Raw genomic sequence first — 23,184 nt, forward strand, 5'->3', positions numbered from 1 at the left:
TGGGGTTAAGGCTTTGAAAAAGGATGCACATGTGAATGAACCGGAGGGAGAAAGAGTCCAAATCCTGTTTAGGCTTAGTAGGATCTAAAAAAAGCATCTAGGATGTCCATTAGTCATGGTACTACTTATGTCCCTAATAGCCCTTTTGAATCCCAAATCCTAGCATTTGATTACTTGATGTATGAATATTTTTCATCCACTAATCTCCTGTCCATGTGCATCTAAAATTTTGGAAATTTTATTTTCTTTTTTTGGTTATAGGTGGAATAGGCCAATGGATATTGGTATCTTTCTTCTAATAATTTGTGGTTCATTTGGGAAGAGAGGGGCTTTAAAAAAGGGAGGAATGGTAGAATCTTCAAATAAAAGTTAAGCAATGAAGCATCCCTTGTAACAACTTGTGCTTTCTTAAAGCCTACCATAATGGTGGTTTCATATCAACCTGCATCACCTCTATTATACTCCTAAGATTAACTTGCAGCCACAGAGTTTAAAACAAGATTTTTTAGATAAATAACTTTCAATTTTATTAATTATGGAACATAAGATGTTCATAATTTCTTCCCTTGCTTTTATGTACAATTATGCCCATAACATTTGATCTCTCCCACCCTTGCTTTGCATCCTTTACTAGCTCATCTGCCATGCTATTGGCAGCCCTTTGTACCCATCTAGCTTTTACTTCTAGTCTTGAGTCAAACACCTTTTTTATTCCATTTTTATAGGACCATAATGCTACCTCTCTGCTCTTCAATCATTCTATCAGCTTAAGTTTAGAGTTTAGAACAAGATATAATGCATTAATTTCTTCTTGATTATCATTTATCCACATTTTTTTTTCATTTATAAACTGATAGATGACTATGTTTGTTTGTGAAAATAGGCAAGCATGCCGAAGCAATATCTTCCACTCCTAGGTCAACCAATAGCTTTGTATAGGTACGTGGAAGTACTTTTAAATATTTCCAGAATGTATGAAGATAACCGAGTTTTTAGAACTGTTACTGATAAAGTCTGGTACTTATATTGGGTGTGCTGAGAATCTATTGCAAAATCATATTGATAGATGTTGGCCATAAAGGGATTAAGGTAATAATGTGATAAGTCCCATGTATGAGATCTCTTACCCCAAAATTCAACCTGTTCAATGGTTATAATTACCTGATATATTGTGTTCTTTTGAAATATCAGGAAACAGATACAGTAAATTCTTTACAAGAAAGTCTAAAAGACATACAGTGACAATCATATTTATTTGTTGGTTTTAGTGCTGGAGCTGGGAGGTCTTTTAGTAGGGAACCAACTAAATATGGATTTGACGCCCAATTTGAGAGCTAGGATATCACCAGAAGATGACTTAGAGTCTTAGTTTTCCTATAGATCATTTTTATATGTTGCATTTTCTGTTTTTGGATCCCTTGTTCCCTGAAAGAAAAACTATGCTGTCTGTTTGCAGTTTCTATACTTTTTCACGCATGATGGAAGTGAAGGAAATTGTTGTAGTTTGTGATCCATCCTACAGGGACATCTTCGAAGGTTTGCAAAATTCTTGGTTTCTTGTCTCATGCATCTCTTGTTCTCGTTTTTATGCCTCTTTGATCTTCCATTAAACATAATTTTACTAAACCAGTACTTTGCCTTTTATAGATTCCGTTATTGCAAATTTCATTCATATATTCCAAACTAGAAATAAATTTAATAGCAACAACAATTTAGGAGTAAAACATTTTGTGTTTTATATTCCATTTGTGGCATTTAAGTTTCCTTTTATTGTACTTGGTTGAGCTTGATCTCTTTGATTTGATCATTGTGTTATCAGAAGCATTGCAAGCTTAGGTTGTTTCTCTTGTTCTCAGACATGAAAGATAAGATTGCAGTAGAACTTAAATTCGCATTGCCTGGGAAGGAGAGACAAGATTCTGTGTTCAGTGGACTTCAGGTGCATCCAAAATATTTGTTGTTAGGTTGCTAGTGGGAAATCTTTTTTGCCTTTATTTTTCTTTAAATTGTTCAAGAAAGTCAATTTTGATTGTGGCTGTTTTATATATTATGGGCATTTTTTGACTCTTGTGTCCACCAATTAATATCAATTGGCATTTGTAGAGGGTGCAAAATGGCCATATTAGCTTCTGCTTAATTATAATTATAATTTTTGTAGGGGACACAATTTATTAAAGATGATGTGATATACAAATATCCAGCATCAGAATGATACCCAAAAATATGCCTGTATTATTTTGTTTGGTATAATATTATGAACTATTTCTTTTTATCAATAATAGGATCAAAAGATTTTATTAATGATAGGAGCTTTGCTATTAGTAGGTACTAAAGATGGAAGAAACAGAATTTATAAATTTTGAAAAATTTGACATAGAAAAAGTAGAGACCTGAATCATATTAGATGCATCGAAGATAAAAATCAAAGATTTTTGCTAAAGGAATAGGAAATTAAGAAAATGGAGAAGCTCCTTAAAAAAATTATCAATTGAAGAATATATAGAGGGTCCAAGCTGGGGAGGGATTGGTAGTTCCAAACTTGTATCCCAAAACAAGTTTGGAATATGGAGAGGTAGGCTTGTTATGGTTAACTAAACTAATAAGATAATGAAAACAAAGAAAATGCTAGATGAATGAAGAAAGAGCATCATAGTGCCTATATTATAAAAAAGAAAATGTTAACAGTGGGAAAGACCATATTTTTCTCACAGGTTCAGAAGGGAAGGAGCAAGACAAGAGTTTGACTCATTGACTGCTGCAAAGAGGCAGAGCCTGGTCGTCCCTTGTTTATGGTTGAAGAGATAGTGCCAAAAAATTGAGTGTTTAGGGGTGAAGCTTGCTCATGGGAGCTTGAGGCAGTTTCCTTTTTTGGGTCTTTCTGGGGTCTCAATGTGAAGTCTCAAAACCCTTGAGGGAGACATTATAAGTACTCAAGCTGGTAAGAGTTCTGAGGAAAAAGAGATTAGATAGTTTTCTCAGAAGTCATTGTGGGGAAATTAGGAAGAGATCTTGGTAGGAAGATGCAGGGAACAAGGAAACTTGGGTTTCTGAAATAGCATACTTCTTTCTCAAATTCATGAGTAATTTCTAAGGAAACAAAGAGCACCAATATTGGGCATCTAATTCACATTACCAAAGTCTTTTCCAGGCTGAAAGATGGGCTCATAAGTGCAGGCCCAAGTAGCAAATTCAAGAGAGTCTATAGAAGGAAAAAAATTGAAAGACAAAACTCGTTTGATCAGAGACACTATTGTTGAGAATCTAGCAAGCTGTTTTCCAGTTGGTGGTGAGAAGGGAGATACATTAGCAGACTTCACTGAAGAGGTTTTGGCAAAAAAGGGGGTGTTGTCAGGGGAAGAGGATGTTTCAGAAGAAGGTGATGAAGCTGAAGAGAAAGAGGAAGGAGTGGAGTTGGATAGAGTTCGAAAAGTTGAGAAAAAGGGGGTGGAAACTGGTCTCCAAGTGAGTAAGAAGCTGGGCCTATTGGTTTTAGGAGGGGAAGAATTCACTAGAAAAGCACTTTGGCAGTTAGAACTACAGTACCCACTGAAGCCCTTGATATGATTAGTGCCAGTTTTTGGGTTTCTGTTTAGGGAGATTTTCTGTTGGGTGGTCTTATTAGCATTGGTTGTCTGAGGGTTGTATGCTTCGGAAGTAAGTTTATGGGTTAATTTTCTGAGGTTTTTTCAAGGTGCAAGTTTCTTTTGTGTTTCTGGGTTTGGGTGTTTTGGTTTGTCTCTTGAGTGCTTTGTCGTTCTTAGTGGGTACTTTTTTCTTCTCTTAATAAATTTCCTTTTTTATTTACTACCCCCCCCAAAAAAAATAAAAAACAAATGCAACATAAAAAGTCATAATGATTATCATGGGATTATAGGAGACTAAGGTGTTCCTGATGGCAATAGGAAGGCAGGTGTTGGAGGAGACATGGAGGATAGGGAGAAGAACAGAAAGGGAACTCTTTACTCTTTAGGCTATCTTGGGGTCTGAATGAGAAAGCAGGGGCTACAGTGGCAGGGGTAAGGAGGGTAGGAGGGGAAGGACTTGAAAGTCAAAATGAAAGTGGAAGTGAAAGACTTCAGATCCATCAGCCTGATTGGGAGTGCATATAAAATTATTGCAGAAGTGCTGGCTGCAAGGTTGAGGAAACTGATGGGTTCCTTGATTTTCAAATTTCAGAGAGCATTTGTGCAGAACAAGCATATTTAGGACAATGTTCTTAAAGAAAATGAGCTCATTGATTCAATGATTAGGAGTGGTGAGCAAGGTTGATAGCTGAAAGTTGATTTGGAAAAGGCTTACAAGTTACAACCATGTAAACTGGGCCTTCCTGGATTATATGTTGGATATAATGTGGTTTGGGCAAAGGTTGAGAAACTGGATAAAAGTCTGTACTGCAACTCCCAGATTTTCAATTCTGATTAATGGCTCTGCAAAAGGTAACTTCAAGAGATCTAGAAGGTTGAGACAGAGGGACCTTCTATCTCACCTTCTTCTTTTAGTGCTGGAGGGTCTAAGAAAATGAGAGAGAGAGAGAGGGAGCCATTGGTGGAGGCTGTTTGGGTGGTTTTGAAGTGAGGAGAAATGGAACCAAAATTGCTCTTCTGCAGTTTTCCGATAATACTCTGTTCTTTTGGACGCTAAACTGGAATGGGTTTTCAATCTACAGTATCTACTATATTGGTTTGAAGTAGTTTCGGGTTTGAAGGTTAAAATGGAAAAGAGTGAGATACTGGCAGTAGGAGAAGTGGGAAATATAGCAGGTCTAGCGGAGGTCCTCCTAGGCTGCCAAGTGGGTAAGTTCCTATCCAAATATTTGGGCTACTTGGAGTTAGGTGTACATCCAAAACATTTGGAACCCAGCCCTAGAGAAGGTAGATAGGAAATTTGCTACATGGAAGGCTTGGCATCTATCCAAAGGTGGTAAACTGACTCTAATAAGGTAGAAAAATCCATGAGGAATTTTTTATCGAGAGGTTGGAAGGATGCTGAAAAGTTTCACTTAGTAAGCTAGAACCTTGTTTGTAAGCCCATGGATCATGGTGGTTTGGGGATTAGAAAAGTTAAAAGCTTCAACAATGCTCTCCTAGACAGGTGACTATGGCGTTTCTGTACTAATCTTAATGTCCTTTGGAGGAAAGTACAGAAATGGCACAGCCACCTGTAGAGAAATATATTGTATTTGGTAGAATTTGGGTTTTCTTTCAGGGAGGGTGTTGGAGATTACAAGGGTATATTTGTAATGTTGATAAATTTTGGGGACTTGTATGTATTTATGGGAGGAAGAGGGGCCTATGTGAAATTCTGATATAATTAAGTCTTTTGCTTATTTAAGCTATTGTGATTGTGTAGACTGTAGAGAGGTTAGCCATGTATCTCTTGTTTTCGTAGTAGATATTTTTCCCTCTCTTCCCCTTGGATGTAGGTTACTGGGCTGAACCACATTAAATCTTGATGTTTTCTCTATTTCTTCTTCTTATTTTCTTATTGATTTACTATTCTATTTTATGCTACTGCTCATGGGTACTATTCACGTTACTGTTCACGGTTACTTTTTTTTTATCAGCAACACAAAAATGATTTATTATTATTAAAAGGAGTACAATAGGGAGTTGTGGGCAAGGAGCAGGCCCAAATCACTTCGAATATTTACAAAACAGCCCAAAACATGGATTGTCTCTGAATACTGTTCACAGTTACTATTCACGTGAGGATTGTGGTGCTTGAATCTGTGAAGAAATCTCTTAGGAACTTTTACCACTGAATGAGGAAATTTTTGTGAGTATTTTTTCATCATTTTTCTAGAATCTATCTAGACTCCAAAAGGGGTGATATTGCTTATTGTTGCTTCTTTCGGAAACCAGGAAAAAGTAACATCAGATGTTCGGTTTCCTTTTGGTTCTCTCATTACCTGGTGGAATCTAGACTTGAGCCTTTAGGGTTCACGTTGTTTTCATATGAGAAAGAAGATCAAAGGGTCATTTGGGCAAGAAAATCTGATCTAGTGGGTATATGAGGGCATCTTCTTGTCCTTATTTTTAATGCTATTAAAGTTTTTTTTGGATTTATTCTTTTGTTGGCTCTTTGGAAGGATTCCCTCTATGGAAGGATTTATATCTTCCCTCCTTGTCTAGTGGGTTATGCTCCCTAGCATCTGAACTAGTTCATATTTTCAAGCAAATTCTGGTCTCTATTTTGCATATCAGCTGTTTGATTTATTGTCTAAAAGGTTGGTTGTTGGTCATTTAGCCAAGTTTGGTGTATTCTTTGGGAGTTCCACTTTTTTGAAGAAGTATTATAGAAGCTCTACAACTTCCCTGATCTATTTATGATTATAATATCCTCATGTGGTAGTAGAGGTGACTATTTGGTATTTGAGAAAATGTTTTGATGGTGAAAAATTTCTATAATGGTTCTCCGCTGTAATGATTGGTTCTAATCTGATATTGTTTGTGGCTTGGTTTGATATTTGGACTGTTTTGGTGAATGATGGATCTATTATCATTAGTCAATATCTAGTTTGTTTAACCCTTACATGTTTTGCATGGAAGATGTTTGACAAAATGTTTCAGCAATGATCCTTTATTATGCTCATCAGTTCCGAGTTATTGTTGAAGAAATCCTTGGAGTTTTGATCTCTTTCACTGACATGGGATTTAGATTCACTTTATCTAGTTGGCTTTCTGATTGGCCAACTCTCTTTCCTCAATTTGGTTTATGGTGTTCATAGTTGGCTTTCTGTTGATCAATTCTGAGTCTTTACTTTGGTTTATAGAGTTCAGCATAGTTGGCTTTCCGCTAGCCAACTTTGTTTTGGTAATTCTATTGGTATTCTAATGATCTAGTCATTTGACATGGTTGGTTCTTCAGTTTGTGATTGCGATTAGCCTTTTGATGGCTAAATTTGATTCTTTGGCATGATATGTGTTGGGTTTCCGTTGGTGAACTTCCATTTGGTGATTAATAGATCTTGACATGGCTCTACTTTGGCTTTCTGACACGAGTTCATTCAACTTTCTAACATCCAACTTTGATTTTTAAGAGGCCCCTTCAACATCTAAAATTTCATGGCTGCTGCTTCAGTAGTACACCTATTTTCATGGAGGTTGTTTCAACATCATTACTTGAAAACTCAAGATGGTTTCCCCACCTTAAGTTTGAGGGAGGGTGTAGAGAAATATATTATATTTGGGTTTTCTTTTAGGGAGGGTGTTGGAGGTTACAAGGGTATATTTATAATGTTGATAAATTTTGGGGACTTGTATGTAATTATGGGAGGAAGAGGGGCCTATGTGAAATTCTGATATAATTAGGTCTTTTTCTTATTTAAGCCATTGGTTGTGTGGATTAGGGTTGAGTGAGAGTGGATATTTTGTTATATGTAAAGAGGTTAGCCATGTATCTCTTGTTCTCATAGTAGATATTTTTCTCTCTCTCTTCTCGTGGATGTAGGCTACCAAGCTGGACCACATTAAATCTTGGTGCTTTCTCTATTTCTTCTTATTTTCTTCTTGATTTTCTATTCTATTTTATGTTAGTTGACATTACTTGCCTAGGAAAGAATCCAAAGAACATTAGTGTACAAGAGAAGATGTTTGTTGGACGGTCTAGGAGGAAGAAAACCAAAGAATTTTTTCAGATAAAGAGAGGAGTAGAGAAACAGTCATTGAAACCATTGCTATCAAGGTAGTACAATGGGCAAAATCTTTGAGCAGTTTAAAGGCATTTCTACTGATGACCTATTTAGAAAGTGGAAGGAAGTGGCTAATTCCTCTTTATCTAAAGTTGTCATTAGGCCGACTTGGTCCCCTCCCATTCTTGGGTTTATTAAACTGAATTTTGATGGTAATAGTGAAGGGAATCTGGGTCCTTCAAGCATTGGAGGTGTTTTCGGGAATGAAGGAAGAGTTATTGCTCTCTACTTAGTTCCAATAGGTATTAGTAATTCATTGAGGGCTGAATTCATAGAATTGATGGGAGGAATTCAAAAAACAAAGGAGTTGAACATTAGAAGATTGGTTGTTGAAGAGATTCAAAGTTAGTAGCGAGCTGGCTGCAAAAGGAGGAGATTGGTTGGTGGAACTACATTAATGAAAGAAGGAACTTAAAGTGGGTAACACAAAGCATAGAAGTTAAGTTGCAATAGGTAAAAAGAAAGATGCTTGGAAAGAATAATAGGAAGGGGACAACAAGCTATGAGAAAGATGTTTGGAATTGCAATGAGTTGTACATTTCCTCTTACCTTTCCTTCAAACAATGGGGAGGTCAAGGTTTCGAAATGAAGGCACTAGTGATGGTGATATCGGACTTGTCCTCTCTTCAATGATTGGAAGCACTAAAGGCTTAACTAGAGGTGTGGCCGTGTGGGAACAACTTGTGTATGCCTTAGTCTTTGCCGTTGGTACCACCTCTGAACAATAAGATGAGTTGTAAAAACACGAGGACTATTAGGAGGAGGGGGAGGAATAGGAATGGGAGAGCTGAGAGGAGAAGAGGACTCCATGGAAATAGAAGGAATTGTAGAAGACTCAATATAAGGTTCAACAGGAGCCGATAATCGAAGAGGTGAAGTAAACAATTCAAGAGAATGCTCCCCCTCAGAAGAATGATTATAAAATGGAACAGACTTTGCAAAAATGACATCCATAGAGACAAATCGGGGGCCATTGATGGGATCAAAACAACAATATCCCTTCTAAGTGGAGGCATAACCAAGGAAGATACACTTCTGAGCCTTGGGTTCAAACTTGTGTCTTTTGGAACGAGGAATGTGTACATAGCAAGTGAAACCAAAGACACACAAAGATATGGAGAAAGTATCAACATTAGGAAACAAGACACCAAAAGGAGACTTACACCCCAAGACTCGAGAAGGCATACGATTAACAAGGTAGGTTGCTATTAAAACTGCATCACCATAGAATCTCATAGGGACATGGGTAGCAAAAAGAATACTCCGTGCAACTTGTTGAAGATTAATCAGTTTTGTGTTGTTTTATGAGTAGATGTTTTATGTTAGTTGTTAGATAGGAGGTGGGGACCATAGTAGTTATGTGAGTCCAAATTTTATTATGTTTTTGAGTCTTATATATGCTATTTTATGTTATGCCACCCTATAAGGGCATAGTTGTCTTTGTACTGCTCTTATATTTTTAGTATAAATAATAAGTGAAGGGGGCGGCCAGATTATTGCTCTCTTTTCTTTTCAAAGATCTCTTCTTCTCCTCTCTTCAAGAAACTACTTTTTCTGTTCATATTTTTGAATTCAGCAGATTTCTACTTGGTATCAGAGCCTCGGCTACAGTTCTTGAAGCATTCTCATGCAGCCCTAGATCGGCCGACTGCATGAAGTAACAAAGGGCTGATCAATCTGCTATAGATTGCCCGATTCTTGGATTTTTTGGTGGGATCTAGTCATCAAGAAGGTGATCTACTGTTCGACATCAAAGTCAGGAAGAATTGGAATACGGGGAAGAGTCCCAGAAAAGTTGGACTCTTTGTTTTTTATTTGATCTTGGGTGCCCAAGTATTGTTAGTTTTCTTTTGTTATTCTAAAGAGGGCAGTTAAGTTTTTGGAAATTTCTGAGCCTCCTGGAGTGATCAATTCACTCTTCTCTTTGTTGGGAGGCGTGGGGAGTAGAGAGATTTCTTTCCAGATACAATTTTCTTCTTCCGGAAGGGTTGGTTTCTATGTGTGATATTGAATTGCTTTTGGAAGATCTCCAATCTATTTTTTCCTTACTGTTGTACTGTTTGAAGTAAGATGGAGAGTTGGAGTACTGAGGTGAAATCCACCGGTACCATGGAACTGGGTGTTGGAGGTAGTAGTGATGTTTTTTGGGTCTGGAATCATTACTACAATAAAACTTGATGGTACAAATTATTTAGAGAGGGCACAATCAGTCAAGATGGCTATTGGTGCCCATGGAAAATTAGGATACATCACTGGGACGAGAAGAAACTTGATACTGATTCTTCCCGATGGGTGCAGGTAGGGGTGAGCAAACGGTTTGTTCGGTTTAAAACTGAACCAAACAAACCGAACTTTTCAAAACCGAACTAGTGGAATTGGAAACCAAAGTTTGATTAAACTGAACTGTTAGAATGCTCGAGTCAGGGGTATTTTGGTCATTTTGGTGTATCTTTTTAAAAGTGAAAGGTCTATTGTATCTGAGTTTAAGTTATGTGTCCCATCTTCTATGAGGGACAAAATTGTCTTTCTTGTAACTCAAGTTTTATGAATAAAAGTTTAGTGGGTCGGCTAGGAGAGTGATTTTTTTGAACATTCTCTCTTCTAGTCTGGCCGAACACTCTTCTCCTCTCCTTCTTTCTCTTTTCTTTCTTCTTTCTTCTTCTCTACTTTGACCTAGAATCAACTAGGGTTTATTCACATGGTATCGGAGCATTAACCTCTCGTGTTTTCTTGTTGCTGTTTTCTTCCTGGGTTTGCCGCCAGCTTCATATTAGGTTTCATCATCCTACAGCTGACCTGATTGAAGACTCGATAAAGGGCTGAAAAGGAGTTGTCGTTTTGAGGGCCTGGAGGTGAGAATGCCTCGGGCCGGTGCTGTGGTGGTCGTTGAAGTGGTATACTAGACCCTCTATTCAGTGTACGAAGAGGGCTGGACGTATATAGGTATGGACACTGTTGTCGTGTGCTTAGAAATGGACTGTGAATGCTAATTTTTTGTGCTTCAAAAGTTAGTTGTTGTGGTGCTAGGTGAAACTGATGCACATATCAGTCATGTTCTTTTGTTTTCTTGCTCGAATGTGTGCTGAAAGAAGAGTAGTTAGTTGTTGTGGTGTTGGTTGTGTTGTGGTGATTGACATATCTATGATTCTAAATGCTTAAAAGTGAATCCCTAGACCTTGTGTGTAATCAGTTCTGCAGTATGAAGAACAAGTGGTCGATGAAATGTCTGAGTAATTTCAGCAGTGGTGCGTTGATGGTAAATGGTTCTGCAGTGTGCAGTCCAAGTGTTTGATGTGTTGACTGAATGATTTCAGCTTTAGAGTGTAGTGTGTAATGTGCAGTTGAAAAAAGTGGGTTGGTGGTATCATAAGTGAGATAAGTCTTGTGACAAGTGTGAGATTGTGGTGTATATTCAAAGGTGAAATAATTGAGATGGCTTCAACTGTAGTTGGGAATGACAACAAAACCGACATCATACTTTTCAGATTATCTAAGTGTTCAAATGACATCCATCAAGTTGAATGTTGAGAACTATGTACCATGGGCAAAATCTGTGGAGGTGTTCTTGAAGGCCAAGAGGAAAGTAAAACATGTGAGGGAGGAGAAACCTTCCTCTGATTCTCTTGGGTTCAGTGATTGGGAACAAGATGATGCACAAATAATATGGCTTTAGAACAGCATAGAACCAAAGATTAGTGTGCGCTTCATGTTCCTAGATACAACCAAAGAGATCTGGGATTATGCTAAAAAGTTGTACTCTGGACAAGACAACACAACTAGGGTATATCAGTTATACCAAGAGTACTTCAATTTGAAGCAAGGAAGTCAAAGCTTAGAAGAGTATTATGCAAGTTTGAGGAACATCCACAATGAGCTAAATGTGTATCACCCTCTAACATCAGATGTCCAGATCCAACAACAACAACGTGAACAGCTTGATGTGACTAGGTTTTTTGTGGGCTTGAAGGCTGAGTATGAGTCTATCAGAGCACAGATATTGGGGGTATTAGCTCTCCCCTCACTTGAAGAAGTTTTTGTGGGTCTTAAGAGGACATCCATTGAGCCGGTGGAACATTCTTCCTTCTCTGATAGATTTGGTTTGGTAGTGACTAAAGGGAGTGGTCGTGGAAGTAGAAGTGGTGGTGGCAGCAGTGGCCCTCCAAGCAACTGTGGTGGACACATGTTTAACCGGGCTAGTGGCCGGACTGGAGGTCGAGTCAGGGGGAGGCCGTGGAAAAAGAAGGGGTAATGCTCAGAGAAAATGTACACATTGTGGCTTAGAGGGGCACACAGTTAATTTCTACTATGATTTGCGTGGTCCACCCAACACTTGGGCTAACCATGCTCAGAGAAAGCTAGCAAGTTGCCCCAACCCTCTCCACACCCACTTGTGCTTCCGGGCAGGAAATGGTGAGTGTACCACAAGCAATATATGAGCAGTTCTTTCAAACATCTCAGCAGAACACAACTACACTTGCCCATTCAGGTATGACTTGTTTAGCTTCCAAAGCCTCACCCTAGATCATTGATTATGGAGCGTCGGACCATATGTCTCGGACTCTTGATGTATTTTCTTCCCTTTCTCGCTCCTCCACATCTCAGACAGTTACACTTGCTAATGGTTCTACATCTCCTATTTGTGATCTTGGTGATGTTGATCTCTCCTCATTGTCTTTAGCATCTGTTTTATATGTTCCTAAGTTCCCTTTTAACCTTATGTCTGTTAGCAGATTCACCAAGTCCCTTAATTGTTCTGTAACCTTCTATCCTTCTTGTGTGTTTCAGGATCTCAAGACGGGGAAGAAGATTGGTGGAGGGCATGAAGCAGGTGGTTTGTATTACCTTGATGGCGGTGGCCCCCCAGTGGCTTTTCAGTCGTCTCTTACTCCTCTCCAATGGCACTGCAGACTTGGTCATCCCTCTCTCAAGGCTTTGAAGCTGCTAGTTCCTTCCTTGAGTCATCTTTCATCTTTAGATTGTGAGTCATGTCAATTGGGAAAACATCATTGAGTTTCATTTAGTCCAAGAATTGATAGTCGTGTCTCAAGTCCTTTTGCTTTAGTTCATTCTGATGTATGGGGTCCAGTTAAAGTGGTGTCATACAATGGGTTTAAGTATTTTGTAATCTTTGTTGGTGACTTTTCAAGGATGACATGGATCTATCTTATGAAAGACCGTAGTGAATTGTTCTCTATTTTTTAGAAATTTCATGCTGAAATACGCACTCAATTTGGTGTTCATATGAAAATACTTCGCTCCGATAATGCCAAGGAATACATCTCCTCACCATTTCAGCAATACCTAGAACATCATGGAATAATTCATCAAACTTCTTGTGCCTACACCCTGCAACCAAAAGGTGTAGCTAAACGGAAAAATAGACATCTTCTTGAAACTGCTCGGTTCTTGATGATCAATATGCATGTCCCAAAGCATTTTTGGAGTGATGTTCTTACATCCTGTTTTTTGATAAATCGGATGCCCATGTCAATCCTTGGAAGTCAATCCCCTTTCTCCGTGTTGTTTCCCACTTTGGCTCCCTTTCCTCTCACCCCAAGAGTCTTTGGTTGTGTTTGTTTTATTCAACACTTGGGGCTTTGAGTAGACAAGCTAGATGCTCGAGCTACGAAGTGTATTTTTCTTGGCTACTCAAGGACTCAGAAAGGGTACAAGTGTTATAACCCAAAGTTTCATAAATTGTTTGTGTGCCCTGATGTCACATTCTTTGAATCAATTCCTTTTTTCTCAGATGCCGGGGTCTCTTCTTCTCCCTCTGTGGTTCCTCTTCCTGTTCCGGTTGTGGACCCCCTTCCCGTAGCTCCCATTCCTACTGCAGATGCACATCATATGCCTGTTACTACAGAGAGGCCACCAATTACTCAAGTGTATACCCGCAGAAGTGCTTCGGCCCCTCCAATTTATCACCTGTCGACAGATCCTGCTACTGCTCCTTCTCCCTCAGATCTTGATCTCCCTTTTGCTTTGCGGAAAGGTAAACGTACTTGTTCTTCTCATCCCATTTCAAACTATGTTTCCACTGCTCACCTTTCTGCTTCTAATTGCAAGTTTATATCATTACTCTCATCGGTTCCCATTCCCAAGACTGTACAGGAAGCCCTTATCTTCCCAGGGTGGCGACAAGCCATGGAAGAAGAATTCTCTGCTCTACAACATAATCACACGTGGGAACTCACCACCCTTCCTCCTGGTAAGCACACTGTTGGGTGTAAATGGGTCTATACAGTGAAGCATCTTCCTGACGGCAGTGTGGAACGATTGAAGGCACGGTTAGTGGCCAAGGGCTATTCTTAGATATATGGTGTGGACTATATGGAGACATTCTCTCCTGTGGCTAAAATTGGTTCAGTTCGGGTGTTGATCCCATTAGCTGCTATATATGATTGGCCTCTCGTACAACTTGACATAAAAAATGCCTTCCTCCATGGTGATCTTGTTGAGGAGGTGTATATGGAGCAACCACTAGGGTTTGTTGCTCAAGGGGAGGCTGGTAAGGTGTGCAGGCTCAAAAAGGCAATCTATGGACTGAAACAATCTCCACGTGCATGGTTTGGCAGGTTCAGTGAAGTGATGATGGCCTTTGGGATGAAACAGTGTCAGGTTGATCATTCCGTGTTCAGCTATAACTCAAAAGATGGGAAAATCTTGCTAGTCGTGTATGTTGGTGATATTGTTTTAACTAAAAGTGACAGTAATGGAATTGACAGGCTGAAAAAATTCTTACAGGACCACTTCAATACAAAAGATCTGGGGAAGCTAAAGTATTTCTTAGGAATAGAAGTTACGAGGTCAAAACAGGGGATCAACCTATGTCAGAGAAAATATGTTTTTGATCTACTTGAAGAAACGGGGTTGTTAGGTGCTAAACCAGCAGAGACTCCTATGGAACTCAATGCCAAGTTAAGTGTGGATGCATATGAAGAGTTTGATGATCCTGGAAGATACAGAAGGTTGACCTCAACAGATTTTTCCCATGGTACATAATTTGTACCATTGAGTTTTACTGAGGCCTCATCAACAACCTAATTTCGTCTGTTGCCATTGTTTGAGATGGTGAGAGGGTGAGGAACTGTGTTTTCATCTGTTGCCATTATCTGAGCTGGTGAGAGGGTGAGAGGGTGAGGAACTGTGTTTTCGTTTGTTGCCATTGTCTGAGAGGGTGAGAGGGTGAGAGGGTGAAGCAAAGAGAGGGTTGCTGAGAGGGTGAGAGGGTGAGGAATTGAGATGGGAGAATTTGTGGAGGTAGGCCGTTGGAAAGAAGCTTTGAAGATTGAATCTAAGGAGCTCCTATTTGTGGAGCTGAGATTAAATGGTCAGCTGAGCTTGAAAATCAGGGAAGCAAAGAGGGATGGCGTTGTTAGAAGGGGTGGGGCTAATTGAAGGGCTCAAGGAGTTTGTGGTGAAGGGATGAGAGATCCATCCCATGGACGCCCAAAGATTGCGGAATAAGGGGCGAATTTCAAAAATTTTTCTCTCCCTTCAACTGGGAATCACCTTCCCTATTTAGAAAATCATATTTTCAAGGATCATTCTTGAACCTTAAACTGAACCAGATCTGAACCAAAAGGAATAGGAGAGAATTATACCTGATATGGAGAAGTAATATCTCCCAACGAAGGTGTTCACGCCCAAGGAAGGATCCAAAGACTGCTCCCACTGAAGATGGCGCAGTGCAGGATGGAGCAGAATCAGCAATATTCTTCCCCAAGAACTCTGTCCTTCGCAAGAATCAGTAGAATGGTACGTGAGCACAGCTTCCTTTTCAATCATTTCTCAAAAAACTGATGTCAAGATCCAATCTTGACTTCTCCCACAACTGGAGATCGAACTGGCAAATAGGGCGACAAGAACAGGGAGGCGGCAAGAGAGTATTCGTAGGGTGCAGAATTCTCTCTTCTTGATTTCAGCACTAAAGAGGATCTGATGTATATCTCCTAAAGGCTGCCGCCCCCTCATTCTTTTGTTAACTTAAAAGATCAGCTTCTAATCCCATTAGGAGCTGCTTATCCAAATCATATTTGGATCAGCCTTCTCTTCTAGTGATAAGGATAAACCCTTATCTTATCTGTAGATTAGATTAGCTTTCTCCTAATCCCATTAGGAGGTTTCTAGATCTGAATCACATTCAGATCTGGACTCTCTGAGTGGATAGGATCAAGACCCTATCGTATCTGCTAATCCATCTCAGAATTCGCCCCTTTAATTAACTAAATAAATAGCCCAGTTCGAAATGGGCTTTAGGCCCATTAAGCTTATGTGCTCACTTAACCTTCCTAACTGCTGCCCAGTTGGGCTTCCTTGTATGGCGTGGGACCCAAGCATTGATCTACACATCAGCCACATGGGTTCGGCCCAACCTTTGTTACAAGGCCTGGTCGAATACACTGTTAAAGACAGTGCACCCCCTGAAACCCATCGAATGGGCTCTATGGGCCCAACACTTACCCTAAGTGGTCCCTGGGCCAAGCCACCTTGTAACACCCAAGGACTGTGGGCAGATGCAAGATTAGCCCATCAGGTATTATCCTTAATGGTCTTACACTTAACCTCTCAACCCTTAATGATCATACACTGCCCGACAAGAGAGGACCTCTCCCTTGGCTGCAAGGAACAGTGTTGCACTCTCTACTTATATGGATCCCGGGAATTGAAACCTTTTTGCAAACATTTTAGAAACCATAATATATATACTTTTATATCTCATATAAAATATACTTCGCAAAACAAATCTCAACGGTTGAAATCGGCTGCCGGCAGTCTTGGTTTCCAACAGTGAGAATGCATCCCCGATCATTACCTTTGTCCGACAAAGGGGCTGATCCTGTCACTATGATCACCCACTCAGATGAATTCTTAGATTGTCCCAACATACCCAGGTTTTGACCCCTGCTAAGGATCTCACTAATTGGTACATCAAAGATAGTCCAATCCGACACCTAGTGCAGTACCATAATCGAGTCTAGGGGTCGGGTGTAACTTTCCAGTTTGCCCATCAATCTCCAAGGTCCAGGGCAATACTGGAAATCTGGTCCAGTTCAAAGATTCAATTAGTCCCACACTGTATGTGCCTAGGGTCTCACCCCGGTAGCTGAGACAGGCCACCCCAACCGATTTGGTGGCACCACAGTGTCAGCCTTGTCAGGATAGGTCTCCCCAGACCGACCCACTGGCTGTGAAGGAGATTAGCCCCGTTCTTCACTAGGGGAAGAACTGAAGAGAAGAAAGAGAAGTTTGAAGGATGGGTGCAGTGCGGTGAAGGCGATGATGAATCGGAGGACCTTTCTGTTGATGGCTCTAGCGTGGGCAGTGTAAATGAGGAAGGCAGCTGTGCTGGAGGTGATATGGAAGGGTGGAACATTGCAAGATTATTCCGGGGTGAAGATTGCAATCGGCTTATCTCACTCCCAAGACCACAGAGTGCGCAAGGTTTATCAGAAGGAGAAAACCGGGAGAACCGGAAGTAGAGCAAGAATATGCCATCTAGGGGTGACCCAGGGGTAGAGTGGAAAAGTCACCAGGTTGACTAGAGGACAAAAGTACTTCCCAACCAACTCAGGAAGATAATTGTTGACCAACCTCCGGAACAAGAGAAGGAGGCTGGGAGCAGACCTATTCTAGCTTGTCCATCAGTCCCAGGTAACCATGTGATTTCGGTTTGTGCTACTAATGTGTCTCCTGTGTCTTTGGTTCTAGATTCCGTTCCTGTACCATGTCCTGTAGCCCATGAATATGCAGCCGAGCTAGTCGGCGGGCTCTCTGTGGAGGGGGAGAGGGGAAGGAAGGATTGTGGAAGGTGCGGGAAGAAAGGTATAGGAGTGGAAAAGTGTGGGAAATCTTTGAAAGAGTGTTTAAGGATGTGGAAGGGAAGCTGATTTGGAGGGAAGGGGAGGAAGGAAGAGAGGAGGGGTTAGTGGAAAGGAGGGAAAGGAATGAGGGTAGAGATGGAGAGGATTATGGGGAGAAAGCAAGGAAGGAGGGAGGTAACATTAAGGGGAGGAAGGTTGGAGAGGAAAGAACTGAGGTGGGACTAGAGGAGAGGAAGGAAAGGCAGGTGGACAGAGATGAAGGGGATTCTGTAGGAAGGTTAGGGGTGGTGGAATCGGGGAGAGAAGACATGATAGCAGAATTTGTAGGGAAGTTGGGTTGTAGGCTGGAAGATTTGAACGAGTTGAAAGAAAGTTTACAGAAGAGGAAGATGCAGATCATAACAAAGAAGAGGAGGTTGAGTGAAGTAGAGAGATTAAAGAGAGATGTAGAAGGAGACAAGAAGCTCGAGGTAAAAGGAGGTAGAAGGAAAGGGGGAAAGTAGTGGGTAGGTGGCAAGGGGTTTGTAAAAAAGAAGCGGAATGAAGATTCTTAGTTGGAATGTGAGGGGAATTGGGAGTGCGAAGAAGAGAGCAACAATAAAAGAGGTAATAAGACAGTATGACCCAGGCATTGTGCTGCTACAAGAGTTTAAGAGAATGGAGTTTAATGACAAATGGGCAACGAGTGTATGGAAAGCCAGGGGGATTAGCCGGGTGGCAGCTCCATTGTGGGGTGCTTTCGGGGGGGGGGGATTGTAACAATGTGGAAGAGGGATGTGGTTGAAGGTTTGGAGGAGTTGATCGGAAAGTACTCGGTTTCCATGAAGTTTAAGCAGCAAGAGGATGATTATACGTGGGTGCTCACAAATGTTTATGGACCGAATGACTATAGAGAGAGAAAGGAACAACAAGGTGACCTCGGAAGATTTCAATGTTCACAAATGGGCCTTGTTGCATGGGTGGGGATTTCAATGTGATTAGATTCTCGGAAGAGTCCAACAAGGTTAACCAGAGGGTGACAAAAAGCATGAGGAAGTTTAACAGTTTTATGGATGCCTTTGAGCTTAAAGAGATTCCCCTAGCACATAAGGCATTTACATGGTCAAATCTCCAATCTAGACCCATTTGCTCTAAGCTGGATTGATTCCTGTTCTCTTTGGATTGGGAAGAACATTGGGGAACCTTGGATGCTAGAGTTCTCTCAAGGGTGACCTCGGATCACTGGCCCATAGTGTTATGTAAGGAGGAAAGAAGGTGTGGAGGTCCTACCCCCTTTAGATTTGAAAATATGTGGTTACTTCATCTAGGGTTTCCTAACAAAGTGAGGGAGTGGTGGCATGAGTGTAATCCGTTGGTGGAGTGGGGGGGATGAGATTCCATAAGAAATTACAATTCTTGAAAACAAGAATCAAGGAGTGGAATTTGATGGAGTTTGGGAGGACAAAAGAAAGAAAGGGAGACTTGATGAAGAAGATTGAAAGCCTTGACTTTAAAGAGGAAAGGGGAGAATTTGGAGAGGAAGACTGACCTCAGGAGAGAATTGAGAAGACAGTTAGAGGACTGCCTGCACAAGGAGGAAATTAGCTGGAGGCAAAAATCTCGGTGTAAATGGTTGCAAAAGGGAGATAGAAACACTAGGTATTTCCACTCTCTAGCAGATGGCAGAAGAAGGAAGAACTTTATCTCCAAATTGGTAGTAGATGGAGTTGAGTTAGTACAGCAAGAGGAGATTGCCAGGGCCTGTGTGGAGCCTTCAAATCTATTCTAAGAAGGCCTGTGAGTAGAAGGGTGTGGGTAGAAGGTTTGGATTGGCCAGATGTAGGGGTGGAGAACAGGAGAAGGATGGAAAGAAGCTTTAATATAGAAGAGATTAAGGAGGCTGTGTTTTCTATGGATAGAACAAAAGCTCCAGGGCCGGATGGGTTTACAATGGCTTTTTATCAGGATTGTTGGGATATCTTGAAAGATGATCTCTTGCGTGTGTTCGAGGAGTTTTTCAGGAGAGGAATTGTCAATCCGGGTGTGAACTCTACATTTATAGCCTTAATTCCAAAAAAGAAAGATGCATCCCACCCGAAGGATTTTAGGCCAATAAGCTTGGTTAATAGCTTGTATAAGATCATTGCAAAAGTGTTGTCTTTGAGTTTGAAGAAGGTACTGCCAGATATCATTGCACACTATCAAGGAGCTTTTGTGAGTGGAAGACAAATTACAGACCGGGTTTTAATTGCTAATGAGAGTGTGGAGAACTTTAAGAGGGATAAGAAGGGAGTGGTCTGTAAGCTGGACTTGGAAAAGGCTTATGACTTGGTGGACTGGGAGTTCTTGAGGAAAGTTTTAACTAAATTCGGGTTTGGGGCTAGATGGTGTAAGTGGATCATGGCCTGTGTCTAGAATTGTCATTATTCAGTGCTAGTGAATGGGACAGTGGTAGATTTCTTTCCAGCCAATAGGGGTATAAGACAAGGAGACCCCCTTTCTCCTTTCTTGTTCATTTTAATTGCGGAGGTCTTGGGGAAACTGATTAACAGAGTAGATTCTAGGGGGCTCATTAGAGGCTGGAGGGTTGGGAGGGTGGAAACCCCCCTCACTCACTTACAGTTTGCTGATGACACGATTCTGTTTTGTGAAGGTGGTAATGTGAGGATCAGGAACTTAAAGTCGGTGATACAACTGTTTGAGCAAATGTCCAATTTGAAGGTTAACCTTGGGAAAAGCTGTGAAGTGGGGGTGAATTTGGAGGAGGGAGAGATCAGGGAGAGTGCTGAAGTGCTGGGGTGTGAAGTTTCGGGGTGGCCTCTGAACTACTTAGGATTACCATTAGGTGATAATCCCAAGAGAGAGAGTTTCTGGAACCCGATGATGGAAAGGTTTGGAAAAAGATTGGTATCCTGGAAAAAGAACTACCTCTCCCTTGGTGGGAGAATTACACTAATTAAGGCCACGCTTGCTAACTTACCCATCTTTTTCATGTCGGTGTTTAAAATCCCAGTGAAGATTGCTAACAAATTAGAGAAGATAATGAGAGATTTCCTGTAGGAGCTGGGAGAAGAGAAGAGGGATCATAGAGTTAGCTGGGAGATAGTGTGTAGGAGTAAGTCGTGTGGTGATTTGGGGCTTGGGAGTATTAGGAGAAGGAATATGACTCTGCTGGGGAAGTAGTTGTGGAGGTTTCCTATGGAGGAGGACAAGCTATGGGCTAGAATAGTGGCAAGTATTCATGGACTGGAGCACAATGGATGGGACACTGGAACCAGAGCTAGGATCACAAGCAATTCTCCTTGGAAAGCCATTCATGACCTGCTAATAGTTTTCATTCCTAATATCAGGTATGACTTGAATTCCGTTAACTCCATAAAATTTTGGGAACAAACCTGGGTGGGGAGCGCCCCTCTAAAGGATCAGTTTCCATCTTTGTATGCTCTTTCTGATTTTTAAAATGAGCCGATCTCGTCTTTCACCACCCCGTCCTCTTCCACTTCTGGGATTGGGTGGAACTTGAGTCTAAGAAGGGATTTGAGGGACTTAGACCTCGACTGTATTTCGAGCCTTCTTGCACTTCTTGATAACGTTGTCTTAGACCCCATTAGGGCGGATTCCAGAATTTGGACACCTAACCCCAATGGAAATTTCTCTTGTGCTTCGTTCTTCAAAGTTTTAAGTCAGTCCACCAGTCCTACCTTGTCCCCTTTCCCTGTTGGTGAGGTTTAGTGTAGAGCTATACCTCCTAGGGTTGGTAGTTTTTGTTGGAAAGCCTATCTGGAAAGAACCAACACTGGTGATCTACTCCAAAAGAAGAAACCCAATACTTGCTTGTCACCTCAGTGGTGTGTTCTGTGTAAAGCTGATGGGGAGATTGGTTTTCACCTAATGGTGTCTTGCCACTTCGCGAGGTCATTGTGGGATTGGGCTTTCTCCTTATTTGGATGCAGCTGGAATCCCCCAGCAGACATGCTGGGCCTTTTCTCACCTTCCTTTTTCAGGTGGCGGTTAGAAAGGGGAAGGACAATGTGGAGAGGACTAAGGGCTGTAGTATGTTGGACACTGTGGGAAGAAAGAAACTCCAGGATATTCTCAGAAACTCAGAGAGGAACAACAGATGTAAGGGCTATCATACATTTTAGGGCCGTACAGTGGCTGAAATCTTTGGAAATATTCACAGATTGCACTGTGGATGACATGTTGAGGAAGTGGGGTGAAATTGCAAATTGCACGCAGACCAAGTCGGTAATGAGTGTGGCTTGGACCCCTCCACCTAGTGGATTCTTGAAATTAAACTTTGATGGTAGTAGGGGAAACCCGGGACAATTGGGGATTGGGGGTGTTTTTAGAAATGAAAATGGGGTCATCTCTGCTATGTTCTCAGGCCCAATTGGAGTGGGTGACTCCCTTAGAGCTGAGATATGTGCAATTATGGAAGGAGCACGGAAAACTAAGGAATTGAACATCAAGAAACTTATATTTGAAGGGGATTCAAAGGTGGTGATAGGGTGGCTGACTAAAGATCAAAATGATTTATGGAAGTATAATAATGAGCAGAGGAAATTCAAATGGCTGGTGCGGGAGATGGAAGTTTAAGATATGTTAGGTTAAAAGATCAGCTAATTCCCTAGCTGACGACTTAGCAAAACAAGGGGCAGAAAGGGATTCTTTGTTTTGGGCTAAGCTATAACATTAGTGTCTTTGTATCGATGTATTTTCTTTTTTCATTTCTTGAAGATCCTTGTGACTCTTGGAAGATAAGTGTGTTTGTCTTCCACTTGTAAATTTTCTACTGATGAACTAATGAAAGTGTTATTGATCAAAAAAAAAAAAGATACAAAAGGTTGGTGGGAAAGTTGAATTACTTGACCATTACCCGACCAGATATATCATTTGCTGTGAGTGTGGTGAGTCAGTTTATGAAACATCCCCGGGTTCTTCACTGGGAAGTTCTGAGAATTTTTAGGTACCTAAAGGGTGCTCCAGGTCGTGGTTTGTTATACCAAAAGGGAGGAACTCTTGAGATAGTAGGGTACACAGATGCTGATTGGGCTGGATCTATATCAGACAGGAGGTCAACCACAGGGTATTGTACCTTCCTGGGTGGCGATCTTGTAACTTGGAAGAGCAAGAAGCAAACAGTGGTGGCAAGAAGTAGTGCAGAAGCAGAGTATAGGGCTATGGCCCATACCACATGTGAACTAGTATGGCTGAAGAACTTACTACAGGAGATGGGTTTCTCAATTGACAAACCCATGAAACTATACTGTGATAACCAAGCTACTGTTCACATCTCATCCAATCCTGTCTTCCATGAAAGAACTAAACATATTGAGGTGGATTGTCACTTTGTGAGAGAGAAAGTGATAAGTGGGGTAATAACTACATCTTATGTGAGCTCAGGAAATCAGTGGGCAGATCTCTTCACAAAAGGATTGTCTCAGGGAAGAATAGATTACATTTGTAACAAGCTGGGACTATATGATATATACTCTTCAGCTTGACGGGGAGTGTTAGAATGCTCGAGTCAGGGGTATTTTGGACATTCTGGTATGTTTTCTTGAAAGTGAAAGGTCCGATGTATCTGAGTTTAAGTTGTGTCCCATCTTCTATGAGGGACAAAATTGTCTTTCTTGTAACTCAAGTTTTATGAATAAAACTCAAGTGGGTCGGCTAGGAGAGTGATTT

At 41.0% G+C, this 23,184-nt stretch overlaps 1 protein-coding gene across 3 annotated transcripts in view; it reads left to right on the forward strand.

Moving 5' to 3' along the window:
- Nucleotides 1-23,184, forward strand: part of ISPD (Nucleotide-diphospho-sugar transferases superfamily protein) — a 127,533-nt gene that overhangs the window by 23,466 nt on the left and 80,883 nt on the right. For all 3 annotated transcript variants that reach the window (XR_016099324.1, XM_088945149.1, XM_088945150.1), the window contains exons 4-6: nt 884-939; nt 1,457-1,536; nt 1,857-1,939. Coding sequence is in view for 2 of the 3 variants with exons in the window: in XM_088945149.1 (XP_088801275.1) it covers nt 884-939; nt 1,457-1,536; nt 1,857-1,939 (219 nt within the window). In the remaining variant the exon portion in view is untranslated. The remainder of the gene's footprint in view (nt 1-883; nt 940-1,456; nt 1,537-1,856; nt 1,940-23,184) is intronic.

The sequence above is a fragment of the Nelumbo lutea genome, chromosome 5 (assembly GCF_056320005.1).
Source record: "Nelumbo lutea isolate HS-2025 chromosome 5, American lotus-T2T, whole genome shotgun sequence".
Lineage (NCBI taxonomy): Eukaryota > Viridiplantae > Streptophyta > Magnoliopsida > Proteales > Nelumbonaceae > Nelumbo > Nelumbo lutea.